Genomic DNA, 27,523 nt, shown 5'->3' on the forward strand with positions numbered 1-27,523 from the left:
CAAAGCCTTTGATATGGTTAACCACAATATACTCCTTGACAAACTTAACCTTTATTCTCTTAGCCCACACTCACTACAGTGGTTTAGGAGCTATCTCCATAACAGGCAACAAGCAGTCCTTTGGGAGAACAACCTATCTTCCTTACTTCCAGTTAATATTGGAGTTCCACAAGGTTCAATCCTAGGTCCCCTTCTTTTTTCTTTATTCATCAATGACTTACATTTGAATATACCACAAGCCACCTGCATTCAATATGCTGATGACTCAACATTAATCTGCACTGCTAAAAATCTTCCCTCCCTCCAGTCCCTCACCCAATCTGTCTTTCAATATGTTGAAAATTGGTTCATGCAACACTGCCTCCTCCTTAACCCTAAAAAAACAAGCTTCTTCTCTTTACTCCCACTCATAAATCTCCCACACCTCTCTTTACTATCTCCTCAAATAATGCGACCAGCATAAACCCTGATAAGACCACTTTCGACTGCTAGGTGTAACTATTGATAATCATCTAAATTTTGATGAACACATTAATATCACTATTAAAACCCACCCTCTTCTATGCCTCACCTATCTACACTAACTTTTCCAAAAACAACACTACCAAACTCTCTATCTGCTACAATAGCATAGCCAGATTCATTACTGCTACTCCCCTCACCATTGTTTTAACCTCAAACTTCTAAACTAAAGAGCTAAATAACCACTTACTCTATCTACAACTACTCATCATTCTACCCTGATGCCACCCCTAGCCTTACAAAACTGATTATACCTTATAAAACCTAGCCACACTCCGTTCTGCTAATAAACTCCTTGTATCTCTAACTAAATCACATAATAAAGCTGGTGATGCATTACTCTCAAATTCCATTGGTAAAATCTGGAATCAACCACAAGAAATAACTAATCAAAACTCTACCTCTCTTTTCAAAAAACATATTAAAGAATATCTCAAAACACAATGGCTGTGTCCTTGTGCAAATCCGACTGAAATCATGCTCTCTCACTAACTTTTTACAACCTTTCCCCTTACTTAGCTACTCATGATAACTTCCAAGAGTTTTAGAATTTTATCTAAGAATTAGGCTTTACCAGAAATTTTTTATTCTGCCTGTGTTAACTTTTTTGTTGTTATTTGTTACTCTTACTGTTTTTAAAAGCATTTTATATTACTATGTAGTATAGATTTATCTCCTATTTTACTAGGTGTTACGTGTTGAAACACATTTTTCATTCTACCTGTATTGTTTTTTTTTACTTATATTATGCGTTATGTAACAAATCATTGTTTACTGCCTGTATTGGAGCTTTGGCCTCTACTGAAAACGGATATTTATGTCCAGTTAGACTAGCCCGGTCAACAAATGTAAAATAAAATAAAATAATAATAAAATAAAAATATATCCTGCATGAGTCCCTGACAGGGATGTGCAGACAGGCTTCTTTTAGGTCTAGGCTGCTAACCAGGCATCTTTGGACAGCACAGGAAGAAGCTGCTGAAGGGTGAGCATTTTGAATTTTGGTACCACCAGGAAGGTGTTTGGAATGGAAAGATCTAGGACTGGGCACCAAATGCCCTCTTTTCTGGGTTCCAGGAAAAGTCCAGAATAGAACCATTGACCTGTCTATTCTGCAGGAACAGGTTGAATTGCCATTATGGAGAGCAGGGATTGAATTTGGGTTTGTGCCTCTGCCCACTGGTTTGGAGGAAGGTCTGGGAACCCTTTTGGGGTGGTCAGTGAGTGCAAATAAAATTTGTACCCCTGGGATACAATGCTGACGACCCATCGGTCTTTGGTGATAAGGTCCAGTTTTTGCGTGATGGGCAAGTTTTCCTCCTAGGGGCAGGAGCAATTGGGCAGAGGTGAGACGTGGAGTTGAGAAGTCATTGTGAATTCTTTCCGTAAGGGGGTGGCTTAGCACTCCCTGTTTTTGAAGTGAAGGCACTCCATTGCTTAGATCTCTGCATACCCTGACACTATAGTCTGGGGGGTCTGTTTCCCCTGGGTCTAGTTTGAGGTGGCCTTGAGGGGGCTAGAAAAGACCAATGTTTCGAGGGGCAATGCCTACTGTATCTAGGAGGCTGCATTTGCAAGAAATCTTTGACTGTCTGCATAGATCTAGCTTTTTCCTCCATCCTTTTTAGAACCTCTTCTGCTTTGGTGCCAAACAGACTGTCCTTGTTCAAAGGAGCATCTAATAATTTTGATTTGACATGGTCTGGCAAGGTCTGCTCCTTAAGCCAAGCATGCCTTCTCAGTACAGAGCCAGTGAATGCTGCCCTGCAAGATGCTTCTAGGGCGTCAAAACCACATTGCAAAGAATGCTTTCAGACTTGGCTTGCAGAATGAATAAGCCCTTGTAATTCTTTATTTTCTGCATAGTCTGCAAAGGTAGGTTATTTTTGCTTAATTTGTGTCTTTTGGCTTTTCCCGGTTAGGGGTCGCCACAGCGGAACTCCGGTCCGCTAATGACTGGCAGTTGCTTTTTACGTACCGGCTTGCCAGGCCTGACGCACAACCTTCGATGAAGGTACGCCCATTCACACATGTCTCCACGCCGAAGACGCTCTAGCTGAGAATCGAACCGGACAGCATCTTACTGTGAGGTGACAACACTACCGCAGCACCACCACCACGGGTTGTTATTTTTGCTTAATAAGTTCTATAATATGTTGCTGGTATTTCAGCATGTGAAACTGGCATTTCAATGCCCTAATGGCAAGAGTTGCAGAGGTGTATACTTTTTACCCTATCTGCCCAATGCTTGGGAATCCCTGTCTGAAGGGGTTGGATTCTTAGCTGTAGTTGCTTTTACACCTTTAGGCCCCTGGGAAATGACCTCTGGATCAGCAGTAGGATTCTTGAAAAGAAAATTGAAAAAAAATTTGTGAGAAACAGGGACTCTGTAGTACCTGTCTAGTTTCTTGGAGCAGGGGGTAAAGTATCGGGAGTTAGACTGAATTCCATAAAAACATCATCCATAACATCCAGAACTGGAGGTATTGCTAAAGGTCTATGTTGTGGCAAATCCAGAAATTGAGTCTTTTTGGACTGAAGATAGTCATGGCATTCCCAGTGGAAATGCTCTCAAAGTATGTAGGGTTTCACCAAAAGAAAAGTCCTCTGTAGGGGAAGCAGAGGGAATGGATTCCTCTGCATCTGAATCCTCATAAGCAGATAAAGGCATGTCTTCATATTCAGAAACCTCAGAATCGTCAGACTCTTGGACTGTTAAAGCTGCTGGGGACAGGTCACTTTTTCTCTTAGCAGGGGAAGGCTGGCTTCCCCTAATCAGCATAATCAGGTCTTCTGACATTTTAAGCATTTGATGTTGTGGCAAGGAAGCAGGTGATGCAGTTTGGGTCATCATTTTTTTAGAAGAAGGTCATACTCTTGGCCTTAGAAACTCGGTAGTTTTAGACAGAACTGAAGATGCGAAAGAAGTCGTCGGTTTGTGTCGAATATCGGTAGTGAGAAGAACTTTCTCGGAAGCCGGTGCCTGCACAGTGGCTCTGAACCCATCCAAGGCAGAGACATCCACAGGTTCCGTCGTCAAAGAAGAGTCTCGTGGCATACGGCAGAACGGGTCTTGGTAGCGGCGAAGCAGGCATTAGGGGCTGCGAAAGCGCCTCACTGAGTACCGGTGAACTGGCGACTAGCTTAATGGAAGCGTCATCGGCAGTTTTGGACCTGTGCGGTCTGTCTCTGTCTTTATCCTTACGCTTTTTCGGAAGATCAAAATAAATACACTGGTGTCCAGGCTACGAAACAAAGACAAAAATAATTCCAACTAAGCCAGTCAGTAAAGCAAACCACAGTTTCAATCTTTAGTAACAAAAATCCACTCGGTTAAGCGCTTTCGTCTGATAGTTCAGACATCATCAGAACCAAGAAGACTGTTTAAAATCCAAAGCTAAAAATACAAGTAAAATGACACACCCATTCAAAACCACCAATGTTGGTTAGTCATTAATTAAACACACCAGAATTAACTGAGTAGAAGCTACAGTATCTTAGATTTTTTTTTTGCTGCAATCTGACAGCAACATTTGTCATTTATTTAAATCTTTACCAATATTCACATATAAGAATAAGCAAAATGTCAAAGTGGTTTTGGAAAAAATGCCCATGAGCTTCAGTGTTCCCACAACTAGGAAGTGCCAACAGTTTGCCTATTGCTCTTATATTAATGTAAACCAGCAGGGTGCAGTTTTGAACAACATTACTTTATGGGATGCAGCAACACATTTGAATTGTAGATCTCAGAAAATTATTTACCTTGCTACATGTTGCACATGTGCGTTTTATGTTGGTAAGACTAATAACTTGAAGCAAAGAATCTACCAGCATCAATACAGTATAAGGAAAAGAGACAACAAAAGTGCACTAGCAAGGCACAATATGTGCTGTGCAAAATTTAACAAGTTTGTTTTCTTGATCCTTGAGCAAATTAAGGTAACACCATTATCGGGTGATTGGGAGAACCAACTGCTTCATAAAGAAATGTTGTGGCAGATGAGACTAGATGCAGCCAACCACCCGGGGTTGAATGAACACATTTCTATTTCTAGTGAACTGAAAAGAAGAGCACTGATCCTTTAGCATTTTGTGGGCTTATTAACACCTGGTTTGTTTGCATGAAAAACCTAAGATACTGTAGCTTTTACTCAGTTAATTCTGGTGTGTTTAATTAATGACTAACCATCATTGGTGGTTTTGAATGGGTGTGTCATTTTACTTGTATTTTTAGCCTTGGATTTTAAACATTCTTCTTGGTTCTGATGATGTCCGAACTATCAGACGAAAGCGCTTAACCGAGTGGATTCTTGTTACTGAAGATTAAGACTGTGGTTTGCTTTACTGACTGGCTTCGTTCAAATTATTTTTCGGAAGATCGGTAGTCAGATGGCTTACCGAAGCCATTTTGGAATACGTTGATAGAGAGCAAAAGTATTGAGTGACAATAAGGGACCATCGACGAATAGTTTGGGCGTTGAACAAAGCACAAAACCGACACGAGGTACGTCGTGGTCTGGGCCTAAACAGGTGACACAGTAAGAATTGAAATCTCAGTGTGGTATTTGCTTTCTACAGTCGAGGGAATTGTTAAGCTTTTCTGACATTGGTTAGAGCAAAAGAAAAGGATCCCCAATGGGGTACTTAGCTTTAGAAGACTTCAGGATGATTCAATTCGGAGACAAAAACTCAGGTAGCGGCCAACCAGCACTCATGCAAACTGCTTCTGATTCGAGCTCCTTGGCAAGAAAGACTGATGTAATGGCATCGGCTGCCTATTTTTAAACCCCTGAAGACCTGACGTCAGTCCTGGGGGGACAGCAACTGACGCAGAAATACTAAGTCTCTATTATTTGGGCCGACTGAGGGCTACCTGCAGGCAGATAACCCAAGTGTGATGACTGCAACATCTGAAAATGCCAGGAAACAAGAGAGAAATGTAAAAACTTCCAGAAAAGGAGATTAATAGGGATATGGAGGTAAGTATCATTGAGATCCAGAGTAACCATAAAAGCCTGAAGAAGCAGTAGAGGGAACAAAGCCTGAATGGATAACATTGAAAGGAAGGGAAACTTCAGAAATGCATTCAGGTGAGAAATATCGAGAATGGGTCTCAAAGTGCCCTCTTTCCTGGGGACCAAAAACATTTTGGAATAAAATCCCTTCCCCCTTTGAGCAGCTGAAACCTCTTGAACAGTTCCCTAAATCAAAAAGGCTCTGAAGCACCTCTGGAAAAGAGCTCAACTGGGCTCGAGGTGGCTTAGGAATGCCCATGAAGTGGGGGAAGAGATTTCCAAACCATGAAATACCCTTTGCAAACAATGGAAACACCCCAAGAACCTTGGGTTATGCTTAACCAGACAGGAAGGGACAAAGAAAGACAATGAGACAGAGGAATGTGGCTGGGAAGAATCAGGTAGTCAGACAGCACCTGGTTACTCAGAAAAGGAAGTCTTCTTAGCAGGAGGGATCTGTGCAGATTTAGCTGGGGGAACCCTCCTACCACCCTTCTTGAAGTGACTGCTTTCTAACAAAGGCCAGTTTATTGGGACAGTTTCTCTAGGACTTTGGCACAGGGGAAACAAAAATATGTTTCAGATCCTAAAACTTCTTGCCTTTCTCCTGCAGGGAATTGAAAAAATCAAATGCAGCAGCACCAAACAAACATGTGCTGTCCAGAGGAGCATCCATCAACTTAGCCTAAATGTCATCGGGCAAAGGTTGAAGCTGTAGTCAGGATATCTCCTCAACATAGAGCCAGAAGCAGCAGCCCAAGAAGCATCTGCTGCATCATAACTACATTTAATGGAATGGCGAGCTACCTGGGAAGAAGACCCTAATGGAAACAAGGCAAAAGTCTTTCTCTTTGAATCAGGAAGGTCAGAAACAACCTGGCAAGCCTAAGAAAGGAGACAGAAAACACATCTGGTTATAACAGTCTGATAATTAACAACCCAAAAGACTAGGGTGGCTGAAGTATAAACTTTTTTTTTACCCAGCTTTTCCACAGTCCTGCTATCCATATCAGAAGGAAGAAGCTTGGCAGAAGGCAGTAATTTAGAAGGCTTGTCAGATGCCACAGAAACCACCAAAGGGTTGGCAGATGGACACTTATAACGGAATTTGCCGTCATTAGGCACTTTATAAAACCAATCTGCTTTTTTGGGAGCTGGGGGGGTGACAGTCTGGGGCCTGAGATGCAAAAGAAAAAGCATCTAATAAAGCAGCCTAAAGAGGAGGAACAGCAGAGGGTCTAGACTCCATTTGAAGGAGTTCATAATATCTCCTCTGCACTTCAGATACTTGGGAACAATCCCATTTAAAGAATTCCATCACCCTGGCAATGGTATTTTCAAAGGAAATCTCCTCAAAAGGAGATTCAAGACTAGCAGTCTCCTCTTCCTCAGAGCCATAATCCAACTGGATAAGAAATCTGGGTAGAACAGGCCAGGGATTCCTCATCAGAATCCTCTACTTCTCAAAGGAATCCTAATCCCTAGATCTCTTGAGGGGGGAGGATAACCAAGCAGGAGCTGGGACAAAGACCCCATGCGGAGGCTTCAAGGCCATAAGACCACTGAACAAACCCTGTGTACAATTTTGCCATTCACTCTGATGGTCTTTAAGAGCAGAAAAAAATGTTTTGTCTTTTGTTTCTTTTTTAAAGGGACAGCCACCTTATGAAATGTAGAAGGCTCTGACGTCTGCCTATATTCAATGATCATAGTCGGGACTTCCTCCCTTACCAATACCTGCGGAACCCCCTCCCCCCACGGCTTTTGGTGATAACCAGCCACAGTTCCCCCTGAACATCCGAAACAGATGTCTGCAAAGCCTCAGAGGACGTGTGAGAACCCAGATCCATGCCGGCCTCTGAACTGGTTGCAGCAGAGGAATCCAATCCAAGAACTAGACAATCCTCCAGGGTTTCACCGCCTCTAGAGGAACGCCTGGTAGAGAAGGCACAGCAAGAATTTGACCTGACGTTTTTGGCCTTCTTCTTCAAAGACGGCAGATCCTCAAACCAGGAAGTACCTTCCACAGCATCTTTCGCTAAAAGCTTTTTTCCAACAATCAAAGATGATGTTTGGACTGGAGGCAAAGGCGTTGTGAAAATGATATGTCCGGATGTCATCTTTATGCCCTACGCCTTGTGCGGGAAGCATATGTGTGGTGTACAGTGTACCCTTAGCAACCTAAAGGCTATGGTATACTGGGAAATGTCAGGCCGCCCTTGGCAGGGGAATCCCCTCATGTTATGAATACAACAGTGATATGGAATGACATCTTTAGATATAGGGCCTGCTTGCTCTGAATATTGATGATCTCTGGCTGCATTTTATTTTGAATTGAAGCCCTTCATTTAAGGTTTGAACACTTATATTTTGTATCTTATTCTAGTATTACATTTGTTTTGTTTTAAGTTTTATGTTCTGTTGGAGTTTTGAGTTATTGGCTATGGTCAGTTAAAGTTAGCAAAGAACTCCTTTACAAACTGTGAATAGCATCAGTTAATTAGTGGGGGAGCTGAGAAACAGCATTGCTCTTTTATTTAGAAATATCTCTATTTAGCTGAAGTGTTTGTTTGGCCTGCTTGCTCTAATATTGCTGATCTTTGGTTGCATTTTCCCCTCCCACCCACTGAATTCTTGTTGTGTTCTTAAATTTTGTGGCTTTTGAGTTGCCCAACTCTGCTATAAATTTAGTTTTGGACACTCCTCCCAGTCCCATCTCATTAGTTCATTCTACTGTGTACAGAGAGATCATTTGGGAAGGCCCACTCCCTTACTTTCTCAGCCTTGAACTATATTGTTTTCTCCTATCCACTTAACCTAAAAAAATGCACTTTATCTGCTTTTACTGTATCTGTGTGGCACCTATGTCTCTGATGCAAACAGGTAACCTTTAATTGGCTCATCTCCCAGGCCCATGCTTATACTTACCAAGGGTATCAGAACTCATCAGAGATTTGGGATGCATGGCTAGGCTTAAAAAGACCCTTATGGCCATTAGCCTAGTAAACACCTATGAACCTATTATTACTTTATTTTGCTTTTAGTGCTTGTTCTTAAAAGTATTCAGTTGCATCTTTTCTGCTGCATTTACTATTGTTTGTTAGTAGCCTGCTTAAATTGCAACTGTTATTCTAAGCCTTTTGGTTTATGCACTTGGGCTACAGGCCAGTTGTTTTACATCAGGAAGGCTTGTAGTCTACACTCTTGTGGCAGGAGAGGTAGCTTACATCCTTCTAAGTTGGGAATTGCTGTTTGAAGGCTTATTGTGTCTGTTATTCTAAAAGTGTCCAAGTCTTGGTTTAAGCACTTAGGCTTCAGGCCAGTTATTTTACATTAAGAAGGTTTGTGGTCTGCACTCTTGTGGGAAGACAGGGTAGATTCTGCCCTTCAGAGCTGGGAATTGCTGGTTGAAGGCTTACTGTGCCTGCTTATTTGGACTGTTTCTTTCTGAAATTGGTGCACTTTGTTTGCTGTAGCATAGACTAGATTAAGACCTGTGGAATCTTGCTCTGTTTATACAACTTGAGCACTAAACTAGGCCACATTCTGTTGGAGAGGGTTCCCCTGCACCCTAGTGCCAGGAGTGTGCAGTTAGAATTCATCTGACTGAAGTTTGCTGGAACAGGGATCAGTTTTAAGCTATTTTATTGGTTAATTTGTTTAAATCAGTTTGCTCTTCTTTGCTGCTGTTATATTTAAGTGTGCATCTGTTCTCCTGTGTTAAATGGACCTAAACAGAGTTTAAATATATTTAGCATAGTCTGGTTACAGGTTTTGCTGTAGCCAGATCTGTTTGTGTGATTCCAGTGTTTCCTGCTATCCCCATCTTGTGCTGGCTCGGGCCTGCCTACATTTAATGGGAGTAAGTGAACTGGTTGAAACTGCTCTGGTATAAGGTGTTTAAGCTAAGAGCTCAGGGACAAGAGTTGATCGGTCAATTCCAGTGTTTCTATTTTACTTTCATTTTTGTGTGGTATTTAAACCCTGCATTTGCACCGGTTTGTGCTTGTCTGCACATCATGCACTGCCTCTCTGCTGTTTTAAGCCTTTGTGAGGTACCTCAGCTGCATTTTCTCCCTTAACAGCACTCCTGTGTAAATGAGGTCCTCCCTTGCCGCAACTATTGTATTAATTTTATCTAGCTTTACTCACACCTGTAAGTACTCTCCTTAGATAGTACCCACTCTACTACTCTATTTGATATTTGTTAACTGGGTTGGTCCAACTGAAGGAGCCCATTTTCAGTGGAGACCTGAGGAGAAAAGCTCCAGTACAGAAACAATTGCAATACATAAGCAAAATTACAGTGCATAAGTTACAATCCATTTGAGTAGAGAAACAATCATTTTTTTTTAGTACAAGAATAAAACTGTGGGTTGTATATAAATCATACAGCAATAGAACTTTTCTAATATGTGCATGTTGTTTTAAAATAATGTAATGCTAATACAGAGAGAATAATTTAAAGTAGATCAAAATATATACGTAATATACATGTGATGTAAAGCTCAAGCTAATGAGTGTAAATACAAAACTAAGATACGGTGGAGTGAGATGTGTATGTAGTTAGAGGGATAAGACAATAGTGTAGCGGGTTAGATAGGGTCCTGACAGGGGCAAGACTTGGTGTTAAATAGGTGTAGTCAAAGTTCCTTTATGAAGTGTTTTGGGTGGGGAATGGATCTTGTATGTAAGGAGAGTTTGTTCCAGGCTTGGGCTAAAGTGCATTTATATAGTAGTTTACAAACATTTTTGTTAGGTTGATAAATATCTAGGAGATGCTGGATGGATGTGCGGAGAGGACGAGTGGGGGTGTAAAAGGATACAAGAAAGGAGAGGGTATTTAAACCCTGTGTAAACTATCCCCGACATCTCCTTCCACAAATTCGGACAACCATAGAAGGACAATTTCCTAAGGTTTCTCCTGCTAATCTGGTTGATATGAGCATCCTGAGACAGTGCAGCAACTGCCTCATGTACAGGGGGAACCCTCTACTACTACCACCTAGGAACACAATATGTGAGCGATGCAATTACATTAAGAACTTAGAATCCTTGCTGTCTCAATCACAAGCCAGTACATCTGGCACTGAGAAGGTTGTCTACACAAACGCTACAAACACCACTCCTCTAACCCCACCCAAACCCGTACAACACACTCCTACATATGCGGAGGTTCTCAACAACAACGTACCTCAACAAGAGACCGTCTGAAGCAAAAACACACACACGCACATTACAACTCACAGTACCAAGCACCACAGAAGAGTACAAATGCCCGTCTCTCACAGCCTATAAGGCTCAGCCACAAACCCAACATACTAGTCATGGAAGACTCTATTGTGAGACACACAGATGTGCCCCTCACCAGGCTAGACAAGGACAAAGCCACAGTAAGTTGCTTCTCAGGTGCTAGAATCTACCATATCACACACGCACTCAAGTCTCTTAACAACAGGTACTGTTATGACTGTCATATTCCATGTTGGTGTGAATGACTTGAGACATACCTCTCTGGACTATATGAAGAGAGACATGATTGAGCTCGCAGAATATGTGCCCCAGGCAGCTATGTTCTCAGCCTTTAGCAGCATCTTACAGTCACCCAGAATGATGCCTCAATACAAACAGAAAATTATTGACTTTAATAATTGGCTTTGTTTCTGGTGTCATTCCAAGGGGATCCAGTACCCGACAACCTGGGAAGACATGATTGACAGACCATGATGCTTTGCTAGAGATGGCCTTCATCTGTCTCCCCTGGGCTTCAGGCTTCTGGCAAAGGCTCTTGCCTCCCTCATAGTGCCTTTTTAGGCAAACTCATGAGCACAAAATTACCAATGTGAAAAAATTTTTCTAAATGAAATTTAAAGGTTATGCTATTAAATACACGGGAGTCTTAGCATGAAACTCCACACATTGCAACCATTCCTCGCCCTGGAGGATGCCGACATTTGTGCAGTCACTGAAACCTGGTTCAAAGCTGGGGAGTGCACCCCAGCCTTACCAGGTTAGACATCTTCAATACTTTAAGACCCCAAATAGAGGGCTACAAAGCCAAAGGAGGTGGAATTTCAATATTTATCAAAGATGTACACACCTCCGGGCTGGTCAAACAGTATGACACACAGGAAACACTCTAAGAGCAGTTAACTGTTGACAAAACAACTATTCAAATCATAGCTACCTACAGAACCCCAGCCATGGCTCAGGACGCCCATTTCACCTATCTGGACTTACTTGAATCCATCAAGATTCAACTCTCTACCCTGATCCTGGGTGCCTTAACTACCTAATCAAAGAGTGGAAGATCTACTCTAGCCCAAACACGAATGACCAGGCATTCCTAGACTTCATCAATGCCACTGCACTGGATCAGATGGTCGACACCCTCATGAGAGGTGAAAATATCCTGGACCTGGTACTAACCAACATAAGTAGCCCTACAGTGTCATCCTCCTTGGTAAAATCTGGCCATAAAGCAATCACTTTCGAAGTCACCAACTCTCCTGAATCCCCCCCCCCCAATCAGGGTCAAACAAAAAAAACTTTTCCAAAGCTGACTACAATCTCCTGACAGCAGGTATAAGCAGCTTCACAGCCACCGTCCCTTCAGTTGGAACTAGCGCTAATGTCTAAGCCTACACCAAAAAAAACGATATGCGCACATACGCAGCTGCATGTACTCAATACCTAACAGGACCAAATCATCTTCCTCAAGGAAGAGTAAACCTGTCTGGTGAACAGCAGCAATAAACAAGCTCTATAATAAAAGGAAAAACTGCTGTCCAAGACCAAGAAGGAGCAGGTGCCAAACTGGAAGCAATCTCTCCTTTGTCTGAAGAAGCAAAAAAGGTCACTGGTGAAATCCTTTAGGGTTAACTTCTGGTCTAAATTGACCACATCCACTAAGGACAATCACAAGGCCTTCTTCACATACATCTGCAATCTGAAAGGTAACACCCAAATCTGCTGTGAACTGGTGATCAAGAACACCACAGACACAAACGCTGTAGATATAGCCCATCTGCTGGCAGACAGATTCAGTGAAAACTTCACCCCCCCCCCCCATTAGTAAACCAGGACATATACAGCACCTGCCCCCCTCCCCTTATCACCAGGGAGCAGGTCTTTAATGCCCTCTCAAAGGCAAAAAAAATACAGCCTCCATGGGACCTGACAACATCCCTGGCTGCATCCCACATGAACACAGGCTAAGTTCTCAGCACCATTAGGCACCCTATTCAACCAGAGCCTGAGCACCGGCTTCATCCTAGCTGAATGGAGGACAGCCACTGTCATCCCTCTACACAAAGGTGGAGCGTCCACCGACAAAGGCAATTATAGCCCCATCAGCCTAACTAGCCTGATCTGCAAGTCCATGGAATGCATTATCATCGACCTTATAAAAAGGACATTGGCAACCTCCACATGCTTGACCCACACAGTTTGCTTCTGTCAAAGGGAGATTGTGCCTGTTAAACTTGGTCGACTTCTTCAAAACAGTTACCAAAGCCATGGATGAGGGGAAGATAGTGCACACCGCCTACCTTTACCTAGCCAAAGCCTTCAACATTATTCCCCACTCAGGCATAATAGATACTCTCTCCCAGCTAGGCATCAATCCATATGTTACCAGATGGGTAGCTAAATGGTTCACTGACAGAACCTACTCAGTCAAAATTGGGAAAGCCATTTCTAGTAGTAGACTTGTAATGAGCAGCATTCCCCAAGGATCGGTCTTGGGGCCTCTACTGTTTGGGACAACTGAGGTGCAAGCCAAAACCAGTGGTCTGTGGCTGACCAAGTTTGCAGTTGACTGCAAGCTGGGCACTGTCTTAAATTCCCCTAGTCATGTGAACATCCTCTAAGAGGGCCTTATCCACACTAATGACTGGTGCCAGAAGCATGGCCTCAAACTGAATGCCAAGAAATGCATCATTATCCCCTTTGGGGAAAATGGCATCCTTATTAATTATCACATTAATAATAATGTACTAAGCATGCAATCAGTTGTGAGGAAGTTGGGCACCCAAGTTGACAGCAACCTGATTTTTTACCACAACGTTGCCTCCATTGTATAGAAGGCTTTCTACATGACCTATGTCATAAGTTAGGGCATTTCATCCAGGAACAAGAAGGTCATACCATCCCTGTACTCCTCTCTTATCAGACCCATTATCGAGAACAATGCCCCCTTCAGCATGTACCTTGCCAAGCACACACAGCAGCTGGAGAGACAACACAGGTTCCTGACCAGGAAAACCCAGGGTCTCAAACACCTATCCTATACAGACAGGCTAAAAGCCCTGTCCTTCTACTCAGTCTCGTACAGACTCTCACAGGTTACCTGTGTATGTCATACAAAGCCATCTCAGACCCAGCCTTGATGGAGCTGCTGCATATTTGTAAGTCAAACTCCACTCGTACAACCCACACGCAAAGCCTAAACCTGGTCTGTGACATTAATAGAACTTGTTGGTGGGATAGATTTGTGTCCCAAAGACTCCCCCACCTGTGGAATAGACTGCCTCTCCATGTCAAGCAGAGTACCTCACTAGTCCTCTTTAAGAGGAACCTGGATGACTGGATGAGAAACGAAAAATACACCCCTGGGATCCCACCTGTGTCACTGATGGACAGGGGAAACGGGTGCTGACTTTGTGGGAACATGGCCAGAAATTTTGGCTAGGCTTATAAGGGCCTCAGGGCCAATAGCCTGGTATCGTCCTACAAATCTATATAAAAGAAGGATTGGTACAGTTACTCATGCCCTGATGGAAAACAAGAAAGAGGTTGCCTAAACATCAGAGCTTGCAGGCACGAAATCTACTAGAAGTGTTAGCCAGCAAGAACCACATCCTACTGGATAAAAACAGCAGAGGCTGGATTAACATAACCAGACGTCTCAAATGGGGTTAGAGTCAACTTCTATAACAGCTGAGATTCCTTGGCAGCGCTTTTTTTTTTTTTTTTTTTAGGTCTAAAATGTTCATGGTTAGGCAATCTAACATAACAGAAACACAGACTTTTAAGGAAGCACAAAAAAAGTCAGTTTTGAAATGGTCTGACAGACAATCCTAAACCATTGCCACATGTGCAGTATTTGGGTAGCGGCCTCTAGAATGGTGTCAAAGGGAGAACCTCTTACATTCTGACAGGCATGATTTCCTAGTCTCCCTCATAATGTTAAACAAATCCTCCGCATACGCATGCCTAGCTGGGATTAAAGTGAAATCATCCAAGCTTTCAGCCACATTGCATTTAGGTTGGTGTGCAAAGCCAGCATTTACAATTCCCCCCTCACCCAGACTATGCAGGACAAGGTCTTGAGTCTCATGACCTTGCAAAGGATAAAACTGGTTACTGGAAAAAGGATGGATGATGATGATGATCATCATCATCATCAGCAGCAGCAGTAGCAGCAACAACTTTGCCATTTTCTACATAGGGTTGGGGGTGTTGTGTCAACTGTCACCATCTCTCTCATTTCAAAACAACTCTCCTGCCTTCTTCAGCAATCATGCCTGTCGGGGGGGGGGTTCAGGAGAGATGGTGACTTCGAAAGTGATCACTTTATGGTCAGATTTTACCAAGGAGAATGACACTGTAGTGCTACTTCATGCAAGTCCTTGCTGGAAGCCCTTATTGTCTATTGCCTTTTTACTGTTTGTCCCAAATATTCTTCACCGGATTGTCTTCTGCTTTTCTGCACAAGTGCCTGAATTGCCATAATCTGTTCTCTTTGACCTTTTCTGCAACTGGAGATGCTTTGGCTTCTGCTCTTATTTCCTCACTTCTTCATCTGTCCCACAGTGCGTTTTCTGCCACCCAACTCAGGTACTTCAACGCTATCGCCTCTAGCTTCAACTGATCTGCCTTTCTGTACCATACAGCAATACTGGTCAAACCACAGTTTTGAACACCTTACTTTTCAGTTTCTTTGGCATTTTTCTGTCAAACATTACATCTGACACTATGCCAGTTAGCTGTAGCCCCTCTGATTCTAGCTTTGACCTCTTCATTCAGACTTCCCATCTCCTCAACCACTCTTCTGAGATACCTGACACTGTTAATCCGTTCCACTATCTTCTCTTCTACTTCAGTTCTCAGCTTCTTCTTACTTCCTGCACTTGCTGCCATTACAAAATGTCTCATCTGTATGCAATTTCATCCCATGGGCCTTCAATTCTGCACTCCATTCCCCTACCCCTGCTAATGTTCTTAATAAATAATAATAATAATAATAATAATAATAATAATAATAATAATAATATAACAGACAACCTTAATAATAACAAACTATTGACTCAGGTTCTCCTGGTTTCATTTTGATAACTTTTCTCAAATTAATGTTTAACTACAGGAAGTTCTAAGAACTTCTAATACATAAAGGTTGAAAGTCAACACAGTACAAGCCAGTTCTGTGGTGTACAGGGAGAGAGTCCTGACTACATTGCAGACTACCAGAGTTCAGTTAGTGGCTCATGTGCCTGTAGGAGCTGGCTAGGGAGGCTATCTGAACCTGCTCTGACATTTATGCAGATGCTTGCTTCCCCCAAGTGCAGGCCATCACCCAAGACCAGCAAGCTGGCCTATTTTCTACCATGTTACTCTTGCCAGGAAATACAGGGCTGATGCAGAATTACTGGCAGGAACAAACTATAGAGCCTTTCACCTAGTCTGTGAGTGCCCAGCTCCTGTTCTGCCAAAACTAAAGAGTCACTTGGATGAAGGCAGAGCAGCCAGTGGTCAAGGTCCCCCCTCCCCTAACAACAACAAAAGCAACATAAACAAAATAACAGCTGAACTAAGAAACCCTACATCAAACATGCTATGTTGAGCTATCACAGCTATATAGTCAATTTAAAAGTTCATACCCCCTCTTCAAAATTCACACTTCCTTTATATCCATTCTCTTGCATAGAAACCATCTTTATTACTAGTTCTTTAACCAAATATACTTACCTGCCCAGATGAGGCAAGAAGGTTTATTGTTGTCAGTAGCATCCAGCCCCTACTGGTCTCCTCACTCTGATTAACCTCTAAAAACTGGACTATGGCACGACTAGCAGCTTCTGTGAAAGCAAAAGAGACAATTAAATGAGAAAAGGACCAAATGCATATAATGTTCACTTTCAAATAAGGTACTTATCACAATTTACAATGCATACCTACAGGTGTACCATGAGTATCCATTAAAAAAAAAGAAACGCTCTACAATCATCCTAATTACCTATACTTGGTACTAAAGAAAAGTTAACATATTGGACTGTCTGGCCAAAGAACAGGAATGAAGGTTACATAAAATGCAATTTAAGAAAAGCAACAATTACCTTCAACAGCCATGTCCTGAAAGCACTGCTACTATCTACTCCACTGGAAAGGGGTGACAGTATTGCAGAAATGCAATAATCCCCCAAAACATCCATTTCAGTATCAATAATAATTTCATCCCATACTTCTGCTGTGGTCTTGGATCCAGAGCTACACAATATTCAGACTGATAAGTCACTATGAATTAATTCTAATACTAGTATAAAAGAGCTCCTTCCACCCAGAATACCACAGTTGTCGATTAAGGGCAGTAGGTTCCAACTAAATGAACAACTGAAAATTTTGTAGTTGAACCAAAACCATCTTCTCAACAAAAACTGATAAAATATTTTATTGCCATCTCCACAATGTGCACATTGGTGGGGCTTCAGCAGTACACAGCTGAGGTTCTGTTTAGTTGTAAACAAACTGAAGCACATTATCACAGTACTTCATACAACTTCTTCCACTAACTCAGCTTGACAAAAAACAGTGCTCTTCTTTAACATCTCCCAGTTCCTATTCCTTAAGGTGGAGTATGAGAGTTAAGATGCCGGACTACTTGAAAAATAATGCAGACACACAGAGTACCATCAGTCCGGCATGGACTGGAGAAAAAGGAACAACATTAGCTTGAATTCTGCACTTTTTTCAAACACAACCAGAGCAATCTTGTCATACGTTTCTTCCCAAATAAAAGTCTGCTTATTTCAGCTAGTCCACTGGTACTGACAGAGAAAACTCCCATCTGTCATGTTGGTAGCGCAAGTTGAAATAATGGCTTAAGTGCCATACAGTAACTTGGCCAGCACTCCATTTCAAAGAAAAAGAAGGAAGGATGGCAACATATTTTGATGCAGAAGGACAAACTAGCTACGTAAAGGGTTAGCCCCAGTCAAGGAAGGATAGTCAAGATGGCAGGGCAGGTGATACAGAATGCTTACCATCTTCAAGAATATTCAGTATGTGTGACTTCCAAGATGGCTACACACTGATCAACAGATGACTTTTATCTATCCCAGTGTGAAAAAAGAAACTGAAACATAGGGGCTAATAATTCTGTCAGCTTTAGTAAAATTCAGTTACTGGCTAGTTGAGTACATCATCTGGAAGCCAGAAAAGAAGAAACTTAAGAGAGCCTGCAAGAAAATTAACTAGAAAATGTAAAAAGAAAATCTGACTGGGGAGAATCCTGCAGCTGTTCAGGAAAAGGCAGTTCAAGCTCTGGCTTTGTTAGAAAAGATGGCTTCCAGTAATTTAAAGAAAAAAATAAATCAAATATATTCAGAGATGATCAAAACAAAAGAAGCACAGAAGGAGAATATAAACTCAAAGAGCAAAAGGTTAGAAATGTAAGATACTAAGCAACTACTCGGATGAACTGATAATTGCAAAAAACAGAGGTCAAGATGAAGAGAAGGCTGGCTGATGTGAGACTTCTCAAGCAGAGCCGTTTCAAAAAATAGTAGAGTTAAGATGACAGAGCACACAGATAAAAAGTACAGTTTTGTACCTACCATAAATGTAGATGTCCGAACTGGATAGCATCTGCAGTCATAACAGCTGGGTTGTCCTGTCGTCATGCAGCCCGTCAGTCGGCCGGATTCCAAAGTCCGGGTCCGGCTTCGGCTGATGTCGCTCTTCATCCGACGTCATCTCTGTTGGTCTTCGGGTATAAAGGCATCAGCCGACGCCATTTTCCTCAGTGTTTCTTGCCCCAGATGCCAGAAGCCCTCTTGAAGGCTAAAAACTTTGGATAGATGCCAATGTTTCCAAAAGGATATAGGTAACACAAAAATAAGCATGTATGTACATATATACAAACAAATACACCATAAAAGACTCCCCCCCCATCAGCTAGCTATTAGGAGGGTAAGGACACCCTAGGAGTACCTCAGAGGGGAAGGAGGGAGGGTAATCCTGACTGCAGATGCTATCCAGTTTGGACATCTACATTTATGGTAGGTACAAAACTGTACTATGTCCTTCATGGATGCATCTGCAGTCATAACAGCTGGGTAGAATACCATAGCCAACTAGGGGAGGAGGATAAAGGTAGATTATGGTGTGGATAGGATCCCTTGCAGTACAGCAGTGGCAAACCCTGCTCGGGATCTGGAATATAGAGGCAAATTATAATGCTTGGCAAATGTATGCACGGAGGTCCAAGTAGCCGCCTCAATAATGTCTTTGGTAGCCACTCCTCGTGAAGAAGGCTGCGGTAGTGGCTGTTGCCCTTGTAGAATGAGGTCTTATGTTCTGTGGAATTGGTTTTCCATGGAAGGAGTAACAGAATCGTATGCAATTTCCTATCCATTTGGAGATTGTCTGTTTGGAAATAGCTTTTCCTTCCCTTCCTGTTGCATAGGCCACAAAAAGTTGGTCAGTCTTTCTGCTGCTTTTGGTTCTGTCCAAGTAGTAGCGTAGCTGTCTATGTACATCCAATGTATGCAGTATTCTTTCCCCTCTGTTTTGTGGGTTGGGAAAGAAGGTAGGTAGGTGGATTGCCTGGTTTAAAGACACTCTGGATACCACCTTAGGCATAAATGTAGGATTAGTCCTCATGGACACTCTATCTTGGTGGAAGATTAGGAAGGGTTGCACTGCCATTAAGGCCTGTAGTTCTGAAACCCTCCTTGCTGAAGTAATTGCCAGTAGGAAAGCAGTTTTCCATGACAGGTGTTGTAGGTCTGCTGTTGCTGCTGGTTCAAAGGGTGATAGTGTCAACTTTTCTAGTACGAAGTTTAAGTCCCAAGCTGGCAATGGTGGTTTCCTTGGAGGTTTTACATTCTTGATTCCTCTGAGAAACTGCCTGAGCAAAGGGTGTGAAAAAACAGGTGGATCAAAGCTGTATTCTGCTGAAATAGCTGATGCATGTATCTTGATGGAGGAGTAGGACAGGCCTGAATGGAGAAGTTCGGCCAGATACTCCAGAATGTTAGGCATATCTATGTTTGACACATCTTTTCCCCTTTCAGAACTCCAAATGACAAACCTTTTCCATTTTCCAGCGTAGTTCCTTCTTGTTGAAGGTCTGCGTGCTTCAAGAATAATGTCTTTAACTCTTTGGGAAAGTTCTTGATTAGCTGCTGCTATGTGATGTTCCATGCAGTCAGTTGTAAAGTTTTTAGGTTTGGATGTATGGTGCTGTAGTTGTTCTGAGTTAGCATCAAAGGCGTCAGGGGTATTGGCCACATAGTGTTCCGAGACAAGCTCCTCAGCAGTGGGTACCAGTGTTGTCTTGGCCAGTTTGGAGCTATCAGGATTATCCTTGGATGTTCTTCCTTGATCTTTAGTAGTACTTTGTGTATCAAGGGAAGAGGTGGGAATGCATATGCTGTTAGGCCTTTCCAGCTGAAGGAGAGCGAATCCACTTTCCATGCTAGTGGGTGGAATGTCCTTGTGCAGAATTTCTTGAGCTGTTGATTGTGAGGTGATGCGAATAGATCTATCCGAGGCATTCCCCATTTCTTTGAGATGGTCTTGAAGATGTCCGGGTGCAGGTGCCATTCGTGGGCATCTGATGTGGTTCTGCTTAATATGTCTGCTAGAGTATTTTGCTTTCCTGGTACAAATATTGCCTGTAGCTGGATGTTGTAGCTGAGTGCCAGGGTCCACAGCTCCAAAGTCATTCTGCATAGGGGGTATGAATGAGTGCCTCCCTGTTTGTTGATGTACCACATGACTGTGGTGTTGTCTGTCCTTATCATCAACTGGCCCTCTTTGAGAAATGGTCTGAACTTTTGGATTGCCAGTTTTACGGCCAGCATTTCTTTTAGGTTGATGTGCAGGCGAAGTTGATCCTGAGTCCACAATCCTTGCACGCATTTGTCCAGCATATGGGCCCCCCATCCTAGGTCTGAAGCGTCTGTTGTGATGCTCTGGCTTGCTTGACATCTGCGAAAGGGAAGGCCTGGGTTGGACTGGCATGCCTGAGCCCACCATAGGAACTCCTGTTTTAAGCATGGAATTAGTGGGATTTCTGTTTCTAGACTGTGTCTGTGTTGGGACCATAAATTCCTTAGGTACCACTGTAGTTTTCTCATATGTAGTCTGGCAAATGGGACCAAGATTATGCATGATGCCATGAAGCCCAAGGCCTGCAGTACCTTTCTTGCTGTTAACTTGCTCAGTTTTGTTAGTGCCAAGAAGTAAAGAGGGAGTTCTTTTTGTTTTTCTGTAGGTAGGAATGCCATTTGCCTTACTGTGTCCAATTCCGCTCCCAAGAATGTCCTTGTTTGGGATGGTATCAGCCTTGACTTTTGTAAATTGACTGTGTATCCCAGTGCTTGTAGCAAGTAAATGACCCTTTGTAAATCTGTTGTCAACTTGCTTTTGTTGTCCCCTTGTAGTAGGCAGTCGTCCAGGTATGGGTAAATTTGAATTCCCTGTAGTCTGCAATGTGCGATTACTGATGCCAGGCATTTTGTGAATACTCTGGGCAGTAGATAAGCCAAAAGGCAATGCTGAGAATTGATAGTGCTCTGATCCTGCAAGAAATCTGAGGTATCTTCTGCAGATTGGTCGAATGGGGACGTGCAGGTATGCCTCCTTGAGATCTAGAGTTACCAGCCAACACTCCTTGCCCAGCATGGGAAGAAGTTGCTGTAGGGTCAGCATTTTGAATTTTGGGACAATGATGTATGTATTCAAGGTAGACAGGTCGAGAATTGGTCTCCAACTTTTTTCCTTTCTTGGAACTAGGAATAGTCTGGAGTAGAACCCCTTGCCTTGCTCTGCTGTTGGCACTTTTTCCACAGCTCTCATGTTTGCTAACTGCATTATCTGTTGTAGAGCCTCTGTTTTTTGATTTGGAGGTAGATTTGGCATTCCTCTTTTGACTGGTAAAGTGTGAAAATGGAATCGGTAACCTTGATCTATGGTTTGCAAAATCCACTTGTCTTTTGTTATGTGGTGCCAGTTCTTTGAAAATAAGGTTAACTTTCCGCCTAGAGGAGCTGCTATTTGTTCCCTGGTAGGCGGATTTAGGATTAAGTCACTGTTGGTGTGTTGATGTAGTGGCAGTGGTTGTGTCTGTGCCTCTGTTGTTACCTTGCCACTGCCGTCCTCTGTAGGCACCTCCTCTGGATTGGTTTCTGCCTCTAGGACGTCTATTCCTGCCCCTTTGAAATCTTGTGGAGTCAGGAAAGGACCAATTTTTGGCAGGCCAGTTCCTGCTAAACCTTGGGGGTTGAACCTGCAGGAAATCTTTAACAGTTTGAACTGATTTTGCCTTTTCTTCCATTTTCTTCATAACCTGCTGGGCAGGTGCACCAAACAAACTTGTCTTATCCATAGGAGCATCTAGCAACTTAGCTTTAACATGATCCGGTAGAGCTTGCTCCTTTAGCCATGCATGCCTTCTAATTACTGTGCCAGTCATGGCTGATCTAAATGAAGCCTCCAGTGCATCATAGCCGCATTTTAAGGAATGGTTACTAATCTGTTGTATGTTATTTACCATTTCTAATACATATTTCTTGTCAAGAGATTCATCAGAGGTTAGCTTTTTAGTTAACTGATCAAGCATAAACTCTTGGTATTGTATCATGTGGAACTGACAGTTTAAAGCTCTAGCTGAGAGAGTAGCTGAAGTGTAAACCTTTTTACCCCATCTATCTAATGACCTTGCTTCCCTTTCAGAAGGAATAGGGTTTTTAGCTATGGTCGCGGCTACTGCCTTGGGACCCTGGGATATAGTTTCGGGGTCTGCAAGTGGGGCCTTGTAAAGGTGGTGATGAGTATCTGGTACCCTGTGAAATCTGTCTGGTTTGGCAGGGGCTGGGGGTAATGAATCTGGAGCAGAGCAGACATCGTTGAAAGCATCATCTACCACAGAGAGAACAGGAGGTATAGCCAAGGGCCTGTGCTGTGGAAGGTGCAGAAAGGTTCTAAGTCTCTTTCTGGAATCTGAAAAATCTTGTTGCTGCCATTGGAACTGCTCCCGCATGGCATGTAAGGTTTCCCCAAAGGAGAATTCTTCTGGAGGGGAAGCAGCTGGAATGGATTCTTCAGCATCAGAATCTTCAAAATTGGAGAAAGGGGCCTCTGGCTGGTCAGTTATGTCTGATTCATCAGCAGAATCATCAGAGGACACTGGCTCAGGGGGCTCTGTCCTAGGTCTCTTCTCTGGGGGCTGAGAGGCCCTGTCAGGGTGAGATTGAGATCCTCTAATTAATGAAATTAAATCTTCTGCCAAAGTAAGCATTTGAGAACTAGAAGAGGGCCTAGTTGAGGGTGGTTTAACAGGCACTGTTTTCTTAGTCTTGGCTGCTTTAGCCCTGGCGAAGGCCTTAATGGACATGGCTGCTGGAGGCCTAGCAGCACCACGTGCTGGGGTAGAGACATCCAAGGGAATGGTGTCTGATAAGTCAGTGGCAGCCACCGTAGTGGATAAAATTTCTGAGGCCAATTCAGGAGTTGTAGCAGGGGCCTCAGCTGTGGAGATAGATTCGGCTGTACCTTGATCAGTTTTCTCGGTTTCGGCCGAAACCGAGACACTCGCGGTTTGCTTAAGCATGGTTTCGGCCGAAACCACGGACCGCGAGTGTCGGTCTTTTTCTTTGCGTTTTTTGGCAGAAAGTGTTGTCGGAGGATCCGACGACATAACGTACGCAAAGTCAGAACCGAAAAACTGTTCTGCAAACTCCGACCGACGCCTAAGCGTTCGTCGGTTGAAAGAAGCGCAGGCTGAACAGGCTGCTACGTCGTGGGCTGGGCCTAAACAAGGCAGACAGTAAGAATGGAAATCTTTATGAGGTATTTGTTTCCCACAGGTTAAACAATTATTAACTTTTTCTGACATCGGCTGAGGCAAGAAAGAGTCCCCAACGGGGTACTTAGCTTTAGAAGTCTTCGAAGTAGTATTCGGTAGAAGTAATCTCTGGATCCGACCGACCGGCACTTGCGAACAGCTTCTGCTTCGGGCGCCACGCGGCAAGAAAGACTGAGGAAAATGGCGTCGGCTGATGCCTTTATACCCGAAGACCAACAGAGATGACGTCGGATGAAGAGCGACATCAGCCGAAGCCGGACCCGGACTTTGGAATCCGGCCGACTGACGGGCTGCCTGACGACAGGACAACCCAGCTGTTATGACTGCAGATGCATCCATGAAGGACATCCTGGCATTTTCTGTTGTACCAAGAAACTGGAAGGAACAGACTGCATTAACTTCATGAAAGCACAAACAAGCAACTGTCATTCCACAACATGATTTGTTAAGTGAAAGGGCACATCAAATGTAGGTTTCAAACCTGGCCATGGGAAAGCAGCCAAAACCTGTACGGGTACACATGCAATCATACCAGCAGAAAGAGTTTGTCTTGACAAAACTGTTTCAGAAGGGCAAAGTATTAAAAACTGGAGACGGTAAGGTGTTTATGGAAAATGATTACTAACTGTATACTAGGCAGAAGACAAGCAAATTTATCCTGGTAATGAGGGAATGTCAGGGGGCAGGTGTGAGATGCAAATTGCTGTATCCAGCTGTCTTCAGAATATTTTTTCATGGAGTATCAAAAACATATTTTGATATAGAACAGACTATGGAAGAAATACAGGTCACACAAAAAGTGAGCCATCAAACAGAAGGGGGCTCTGCTTCTCATTCTTCTGACAATAATGCTCATAGACTTTGCCAGTGAAATGTTTTCCAATGCTACAAAGGAAAATGCTTGACAGACAGAAAAAAAAAGAAAAAACAGTGGAAATGACTAGAAGAATCATGAGTACCTTGGACTTGAACCAGAAACTGGCGTTGGAAGATGGAGATGAAGAAGAAGAAGACCAGCAACACTGAAACTAGTGAACAAATGTGAGAATACAAAGCATCAAACACACTTATGAAATATGGCTTTACACGAAGGGAGAAAGATTAGATTTTTGTTAAACTTGTGGGTGGACTAACAAGCATATACCCCTCACTTTATGTCATTAAAGTTTAAGAGGATATTTAAAGGAAAAGAAAAGTAACCAAGTAAACAATTTTTGTCCTTAGTATTTGTATAAAACATTTCATGGGATAAATTAAATGTTATATAGTAAAGCAGATTTGCATAGTATGTAGTCAGGGGTATCTAAACTGAGGTGGAGAGTCTTTTCAGTGATTATTTTAGGATCTTTACCACATACAGCAAACAAGTACTTTTTGGTTTAAGAAATGTAGGCATTACAATGTAAGAAGAGAAGGAAAGCTGAAAAAACATTTTTAAGTTGATATGCTGCAATCTTGGGCTGTTGTGTGGGGTGCAAAAATTCAATGAATATAATATATGTACAGTTAATATGTTTTCTCTCACTTTTGCATAGGTGAATACCCTAACTAATGACCTTGGACTAATCTAAACACATTTTTTGTGTAAGAATGCGGGTTTGAAAAATAAGAAAACAACTGAATGATTCACTTTTCTTTACCAAATAAATGTTCAGTGCGAGTTGAGAAGTCTGCAGAGGAGGACAGCTGTACTATGTCGACATGGAGACAAGCTGATTACAGGTACAGGCAACAAATCTTGATAGTTCTGAAAGAATAGTTGTGAAAGAACTTACCATAACCTAAAATGTCCTTCTCTTCCATGTTGCAGTATTCATAACAGTAGGGAGTTGCTGCCTGCAGCGCCGCCTTCAGGCCAGTATACCAAAGTCTTTGCTTCATGAAGGTACGTGTGACGTCCCTTGTCAGGGCCATAAATCGACGTACAGTATAAAGGTGACATCTGCAAGCACCCTCCTCAGAATGAACTGCCGCTTACAGCAGTAATTCTGTGAGTAGAAGGGTCCCAAGGGAGCCCTTAGAATTACATGTAGGCTAGAGTCAGGGTAGCAGGAAGTTTGTGTTTAGTGAAGAAATGGGGGATAGAAGTGTTATGTCCCCACAAGTCAGCATGGTATGTAAGCTGGTAATGTAGAGTGGTAGATAGAGGGGGGGACTGAATACTGCAACATGGAAGAGAAGGACATCTAAGTTTACGGTAAGTTCTTACACAACTATTCTATGTCCTTCTTATACACATCTTGCAGTATTCATAACAGTAGGGAGAGTACCAGAGCTTTTAGGTATGGTTCTGGGTGGAGGACTGGGTTCCCTGGTCAACGAGTCCTTGGAGGATGGACCTGGCAAACCCTGCCTTAGTTCTAGAGACTAGGTCCAGTTTGTAATGTCTGGTAAAGGTGTGGACAGAAGTTCAAGTGGAAGCTTCCAAGATGGAAGCGTAGTCAATTCCTTTGAAAAAAACACCTGAGGTAGCAGCTGCCCTAGTGGAGTGAGGTTTGACTTGACTGTGCAGGGATTTACCATGGTAAGAGTAACATAAGGTAATGGCTTTTGAAATCCATGAAGAGATGGTTTGCTTGGAGATTGCCTTCCCTAGATCTCTTGGGTGGAAGGAGATGAAAAGTAGATCTGACTTTCTGATCAGTTTGGTTTTGTCTAGGTAATACCTCAGTTGTCTGTGGACATCCAAGGAATGGAGTGCGTCTTCTGAGGAATTTTGTGGTTGAGGGTAGAAAAAGTACAGTTTTGTACCTACCATAAATGTAGATGTCCGAACTGGATAGCATCTGCAGTCATAACAAATGGGTTGTCCTGTCGTCAGGCAGCCCTTCGGTCGGCCGGATTCCAAAGTCTGGGTCCGGCTTCGGCTGATGTCGCACTTCACCCGACGTCATCTCTGCTGGTCTTCGGGTATAAAGGCATCAGCCGACGCCATTTTCTTCAGTGTTTCTTGCCCCAGATGCCAGTTGCCCTCTTGGAAGGCTAAAATTTGGATAAATGCCAATGTATGCAGACAAGGTAGAAGGCATGTACAAAAAATAAGCATGTATGTACATATATACAAACAAATACACCATAAGAGACTCCCCCCCAGCTAGCTATTAGGAGTGTAAATACCCTAGGAGTACCACAGAGGGGAAGGAGGGTGGGTAATCCTGACTGCAGATGCTATCCAGTTCGGACATCTACATTTATGGTCGGTACAAAACTGTACTATGTCCTTCATGGATGCATCTGCAGTCATAACAAATGGGTAGAATACCATAGCTAAACTAGGGGTGGAGGAAGAAAAAGTAGAAATTAAGGTGTAGTTAGGATCCCTTGCAGTACAGCAGTGGCAAACCCTGCTCGGGATCTGGAATATAGAGGTAAATTGTAATGCTTGGCAAATGTATGCACGGAGGTCCAAGTAGCCGCCTCAATAATGTCCTTGGTTGCCACTCCTCGTAAGAACGCTGTGGTAGTGGCTGTAGCTCTTGTTGAATGAGGCCTTATGTTCTGTGGCATTGGTTTTCCATGGTAGGAGTAACAGAATCTTATGCAATTTCCTATCCATTTGGAGACTTTTTGTTTGGAAATTGCTTTTCCTTCCCTTCCTGGTGCATAGGCCACTAACAGCTGGTCAGTCTTTCTGTTTCCTTTGGTTCTGTCCAGGTAGTAGCGTAACTGTCTATGTACATCCAAAGTATGCAGTAGTCTTTCCCCCCTGTTCTGTGGGTTGGGAAAGAAGGTAGGTAGGTGGATTGCCTGGTTTAAGGACACTCTGGATACCACCTTTGGCATAAATGTAGGATTAGTTCTCATGGAGACTCTATCTTGATGGAAGATCAGGAAGGGTTGTACTGCCATTAAGGCCTGGAGTTCTGAAACCCTTCTTGCTGAAGTAATTGCCAGA

General features: G+C 42.9%; 1 protein-coding gene across 1 annotated transcript in view; it reads right to left on the bottom strand.

The window, feature by feature from the left end:
* The window catches only part of WDFY3 (WD repeat and FYVE domain containing 3), a 5,086,165-nt gene that overhangs the window by 4,087,403 nt on the left and 971,239 nt on the right, over positions 1–27,523 (bottom strand). Inside the window, exon 4 of the mRNA XM_044059488.1 lies at positions 16,506–16,615. Within this exon, the coding sequence (XP_043915423.1) occupies positions 16,506–16,615 (110 nt within the window). The remainder of the gene's footprint in view (positions 1–16,505; positions 16,616–27,523) is intronic.

The sequence above is a fragment of the Protopterus annectens genome, chromosome 17.part0 (genome assembly GCF_019279795.1).
Source record: "Protopterus annectens isolate FY-2018-M chromosome 17.part0, PAN1.0, whole genome shotgun sequence".
Lineage (NCBI taxonomy): Eukaryota > Metazoa > Chordata > Ceratodontiformes > Protopteridae > Protopterus > Protopterus annectens.